Source organism: Electrophorus electricus, chromosome 19 (genome assembly GCF_013358815.1).
Source record: "Electrophorus electricus isolate fEleEle1 chromosome 19, fEleEle1.pri, whole genome shotgun sequence".
Lineage (NCBI taxonomy): Eukaryota > Metazoa > Chordata > Actinopteri > Gymnotiformes > Gymnotidae > Electrophorus > Electrophorus electricus.
Window position 1 is genome coordinate 5,110,428 of NC_049553.1, and position 6,000 is coordinate 5,116,427.

The following is a 6,000-nucleotide window of genomic DNA, read 5'->3' on the forward strand; positions in this document are numbered from 1 at the left end:
TTGCCATTAATGACCAGGAGGAGCGGCGGGTGTTGTACGTGGGACGTCTTCGGGCCGACAGCACGCGCTCCGAGCTCAAGAGCCGCTTTGAAGTCTTTGGCGAGATCGAGGAGTGCGCTGTCAACTTGAGACCTGACGGGTAAGGTCTTTAGCACATGTGCGGGTGCATGCACCTTGTGTACAGTGGCAAAGAGGCTCAATTCCCATCTTAGTCTGAAAAACGTATCATTTGTTGCCATTTTCAGGCAAATAATAGGGCATACATGGATTCCTCTGAACTGTCATAGCTAATCATACAAAAGCTAGCTAGAAAGCTAGTTTATAGTAAGGCCAGACAAAGCATAGGCCTCACTTGAAAATAAACAGGAATATGCTGTTATGACCCCAAAAAGGAACAGCAAGATGTCACACTTTTATTGATTCCAGTTTTGCATTTATATGCAAAAGCCACATCGGAGTCCCCAGCCGACGGGCTGACGCTTCATTTTCTGTTCCTGCTGCAGGGAAAATTTTGGCTTCATCACCTACCGCTACACCTGTGACGCCTTCGCTGCCCTTGAGAACGGCCACACCCTGCGCAGGTCGAACGAGCCTCAGTTCGAGCTTTGCTTCGGAAAACAAAAGCAGTTCTGCAAATCGGATTACACAGACTTGGGTAAGCGCGCCCGCCCGGCCCCGCCACGCACGCCAGCCCGGAGCCATCGCTGACAAAAGGCTGCCTTTCAAAGCGGAAATAAATAGCTGCGAAGCAAAAGGTTTGAGTGATGCCTCAAACTCGGGGGACGCTTCTGCCATATCCCCTCCAGGCAGGTATCTTTCGCTTAGGCATTGAAGAGGGCACGTGGAGTTCAGGCAGCCACTCCGATTTTGACCCAAGAATAGAGCCATACCCCTATACGTCTTTTAGCTATAGTGGCATCTTGAGGAATGTGCAAGGTGCCTCATTACCAACACTATGCCGCTTTTGACAGTTAATCAGCATAGCGGTGATTCGGCAAGGAAAAGACTTTGAAATGCCCCGGGGGGCCGGTTTGATACTGTACACGCGTGCATGCATTTTTCATGCTCTTGCCTCCCTGGGTGGTGAAAGGAGAGATGTAAAAATGGAGGGAGAGGAGAGGAACACAAGGGCATGTCTCATCAGCCAGCGCTTCCTGTGCGGGGCTCTGTCTGCTACCAGCTGCTGGGGAGTGGGGGGTGGTGGAGTTCCACAGAGGCTGGATCGCCGTGACACGGCCGCTGCACGTAGAGAAACGGGGGCAGGAGGTGAGGAGGAAGGCAGTGAAAGAGGCATATAGATGGAGCGAGAGAGAGAATGGGAAAGAGAGAAAATGAGAGAAGAGGGAAGTGTGGGTGAGCTTGGAGAGCTTCCACTTGGAGGGTCTGATTTAATCAGCTCTATCCCCATCTCTCCATATCTCTCCTATTCTCCGTCACCTTCTGACACTCTCTCTCTGTTTTTCTTTTGATTTTCAGTCCTCTGTTTTATAGCTTTCCCCTTTCCTCTGTTTTCATTCAGAATGTATTTCCCCCTTACCTGTCGTGCCCAGCCCAGCCCAGCCCAAAGCCCCTCTCCCTAGATCGCTGTCATCTAATGCTTTTATAGCCTGATGGAGCATTTTTATCAAGGCCCAAGTTTTAAAAGTTTTTCTTGCACAGGGTCTACTATTTCTGGCTTTTGGGCCATCTCATACATGGTCTCCATATCATCGTGGGCTTTACATTGCACATACCACACTCAGAAAGCAATCAGAGAATGCAGTGAATAAGACTTGTGTAGGCTACCTTTTCTCATGGATTAATAGATCCTCAGGGACCAGTTGTAGGCCCTCTTCTGATCACAATGTCTATAATGGAAGAGTATAAAGAAACAGCCAGCAATGATCTCCTTGATGAAAGGAGAAAGTGTCTTATTTGGGAGGAAAAAAAGAAAAAGCAAAGTGGGAGAACCCTAAGGAAAGAGTAAACATATACGAGCTCTGGGAGATGCTGTTCATTAAAGGTAAACGGAAGATAATTTGTTCCCGTTATAGTCCAGAGAATGGAGGACTCTGGTGGTGACTTTAATAGTTAGTCAATTTTCTACTATATGTTTATTTCCTACAAAATGTGAGCTCAGAGATGCATACTTGTAGGGGATGCTTGGAGGATTTGTGTCTGCGTCCCTGATGCCTGTGCAGGTCAATGGAAGGGAACAAGAGCACTTTCCTTCAAATAATGAGCACATTACAGTGCATTTCAAAGGTTGAGGGTAAGGCCAAAGGTATTCAGATGGCAGATATAATATGTCCTCCAAAGCTGAGCAGCCTGGCAGTTGTTACCTTAAGGGCCATACGGAGGCATTGTGTTTAAGAGACCACCTCCACCTTGCAGGAAATGGATAGGGAGACCTTCATTTTGCTGCTCTTTTTTAAAAAAAAGCAGAGGCTTTCGTGCCGAGTTTGGGCTGAACAGCAGAGACGCTTTCAGACCGAGACTGGGGGTGGAGGCAGCTTGAATGATGCTGCACCCAAGCGGTGCCCTGCTCTCGAGCCCGGGCGTGTCTTTTTGCTCTCTCCTTGTTGTTTCTGAGACACTGTCCATTAGTTCTAAGTAGAGCGCAGGGGCATCTTTCATCCTTCAAGGTGCACGACGTGACACAATCCTCCCCTTAGCCACAGTATTAGATCACGACTGGCATCTCCTGCTCGCCACGGTCGTTCCCATTTCTCACACAGCTCAACCGCGCCGCGGTCCGTGTGTGGGGGCCCCATTTGTGAAGCGGCCTGCCACCAGAGATAAGACGGCCGTATTTATTATCTCAGCTACCAATCATAATGCATGCCTTCCGCTGACCGCATTCTCGTTTTTGACACTGGCTTTGATAGGGCTGGGTTGTTGTTGTTGTTTTTTATTAGTGTTCAGGCATCGTTTAATTACTTAAAAGGGCATTTTAGATAACCTGCTTGTATGATGCTTGTAAGATTACACCATGGGTAGAAGCGCACTTGGGTCTCTCGGGCAAAATGCAGAAGTTGTGCGATGCCTCAGTTCCTGCCACGATTCTGAGATTTCACAACGTTAGCGAGTTCCTTGTAGTGTTCAAGACATTTACTAGCTACTACTGCTATATAAACAAAGGAAAGAAGTCATAGCAGGTTATTCCACAGTGGTGAAATAACAGAGGCAAAGCATCACCCGAGTTTAAAGTGCATGGAAGTGGCTGTGAGGCCAACTTTCCTGTCCAGTGCTGACAAGTTCTGTCGATATCTCCTACTTCTTTCAGACTCTCATTGTGACGACTTTGATCCAGCTTCCACTAAGAGCAAGTATGACTCTATGGATTTCGACAGCTTGTTGCGTGAGGCCCAATGCAGCCTGAGAAGGTAACGAGCTCTACCACATCTGCTGGCGACCAGGAGAGGATCCGTGATACCTCACTGCTGTTTCAGTCCTCTGAACATGAAGTTTTACATGTAAGAGCAAAGTCTGTATAAAGACGCAGAGAAATATATGAATATACACACACACTCACATGCGCACACACACGCACGCACACGCACACACACACACACACACACACACACACACACACACACACAAACACACACAGATATATATATATATATATATATATATATATATATATATATATATATATATATATATATAAAGATATATATATATAAAGATATATATATGTATATCTAAAAGCAAAAGTTTACATGAACCTAGCTGCTGCAAAGCTGAGGTGAGACATTACTTGTGGGGATAGCCAATGAAACTTTAGAGGAATGCACAGATGTGCGTGTTCTGTGCTTCTGGGAGACTGTGATCTCCACAAGAATTTTCTCCTCGCGCTGTTCCAGTCTCAGCACTTTGAGGGATGATACGGTGCAGCCTGTTCAGTCAGTTTTTATTTGATTTGTTTCTTTTTAGCCTTTTTTATTTAACTTGGTATTTGGATGTGGTGTTACAATATTGTTAAGAGTGTGGGATAAATATCAAGATAATATTGTCTACATTTGGGGAAAATAATGTAGTCAGATATTTACAGATATTAAATTGAATATTTTTATTTTGTGTACATATCAAGGCAAAGTTCTTTATTTGTTACAGCTATGCACTGTAAAATGCAGCCTTTTTAAGATGAAACTTTCTTAATTGAGAATGTTGATCTGTAGTCATTACAATGATGTGTAACCAACATGGCAATGTGGTTAGGTAATGTGATATGATTGTAAAAATGTGTATGGAGGTTGATGGCTCTTGGGGGGGAGCATGCGAACAGATTTTTTTTTTTCAAAGACTTTTGTTTTTAAATGTCATTAGTCATGCGTCTTTGAGCTTTCTTCTTACCCAGCCTACGTATGATACATTTTAATACTTTTATGTCCATAACTGTATAAAATGAAAGCCCTATCATTTTTTTTTCTTTTGACGGAATCAAGCTTGAATTCATTTCTTTGTGTAATGATCATTTTGGTAATTCACTTTCACTGAGAGATGATTGTGCTCCCTCAAACACAGAGAAACTCCTGCTCATTTCTCATGAGGAAAATAGATATTTATTTCAGTATTCTGATCAAAATATTTAAGGTTGTCATCAAATATGATGAGCCTTACAAATTTATATTGTTATTTGATTTATTATTTAACATTCACTGAGAAAGATGTACAAGTAAATGCTTAATGGAAATATCATTTTCTATGCCTTTAAGAAACAAAAACGTTCATATAAACAAAAATGTTCATGTGACCACTACAAGCACTAGTAGACAATGAACTATGTTTCTCTGGAGTGGTTTCTTTCCAAAATGGATTTTTTGCCTATGGTCTGCAGTCATATCAGATCTTCAGCCCCCGTGTTTCTTTTCTAAAACACATAAAGCAATAAACTCGTTTTGCAGGTATTTTATTGTACCACAATGAATCTGTCTCGTTGCTCCTCACACGCTTGGTTATGTGAATGCCAAACTAAAGTTTACAGTTTCCTTTCCTGAATTTTTTAAAAATCTTGTATTTGATGTAAAAAAAAACAAAACATATATATATATATATATATAAATATATATATATATAAAATACTAATCTTCACATTATTCACAATAACTATCAAAAATAAAGAGTAATAATGAAAGACAAAAATATGTATAAAAAAAAAGGTAAAAATAAAAAGCAATAAATTATTTTTCAAAGTTGTATTTTAGCTCATGTTGTTGTATGGTTTGACCTGACCTGGTACCCAGCCTCTGTCTAAACATGGGCGCTTCATTCCAGTGATTTAGTATATGTCAGCACACTGTAGCTGAGGAAGTCCTTTTATCGTGTTTGTACTGTCTATTTAGACATGCGTATCTTTTGGAGGAAAGAAGAGCAAAAGTGAGAAAAATACCACATTACCACTGACCTACGGGTAATATTATAACAATGATTAACAATAATAAAAAGAAGAAACTTTATATAGGTTAGTACCTTTCATACATAAATAATGCAGCTCAGAGTGCTTTAAAATACAAATTAAAAACATTGCAGAAAGAAAAAGGTCATCAAGAAATAAAAGAGATTTTGCAGAAATTGCAGAATTTTGGGTGGATTCTGTTCGCCAGAATACCTGTCCACTTGTAGGGGCAGATCACAATTTCTCTTTAAATGTTATGCTGAATAAAAAGGCTGTGTTTTGATGCCAGCCTGTTTAGGAACCCTCTATAACGTCAGAAAAACTTGCAAAGCTGAAACGTCGACCAGACATTGTCCTGCCATTGAAGGCAACCTTGTGGTTTGTAGTATAATTAATGACTGATTTATAGTGAGGATAATAAGAAAAAAAGTCTCTTTTCAAAAGAGTGCAAGATCTTTTGTATTAATTGCAGAACAACTTTCATGAAGTAAGACTGTGTAGATGAGACCTCTCCAAAAAGAGGCAAAAAGAGGCAATATATGAAGGGTGAGGAAAAACCCTTCCTTGTTTTGTCTGTAGTGTTCTTTTTTCTGCACAGAGCTTGGGTAATAGTGTCACGT

The 6,000-nt window shown here is 41.6% G+C and overlaps 1 protein-coding gene across 9 annotated transcripts in view; it reads left to right on the plus strand.

Annotated features, from left to right (window-relative positions):
* ppargc1a (peroxisome proliferator-activated receptor gamma, coactivator 1 alpha) overlaps window positions 1–3,557 on the plus strand; it is a 35,195-nt gene extending 31,638 nt beyond the window's left edge. For all 9 annotated transcript variants that reach the window (XM_035519711.1, XM_035519712.1, XM_027015046.2 and 6 more), the window contains 3 exons: window positions 18–139; window positions 504–655; window positions 3,266–3,557. In XM_035519711.1, the coding sequence (XP_035375604.1) occupies window positions 18–139; window positions 504–655; window positions 3,266–3,369 (378 nt within the window). In that variant the 3' untranslated portion in view covers window positions 3,370–3,557. The remainder of the gene's footprint in view (window positions 1–17; window positions 140–503; window positions 656–3,265) is intronic.
* Window positions 3,558–6,000: the final 2,443 nt, after the last annotated feature.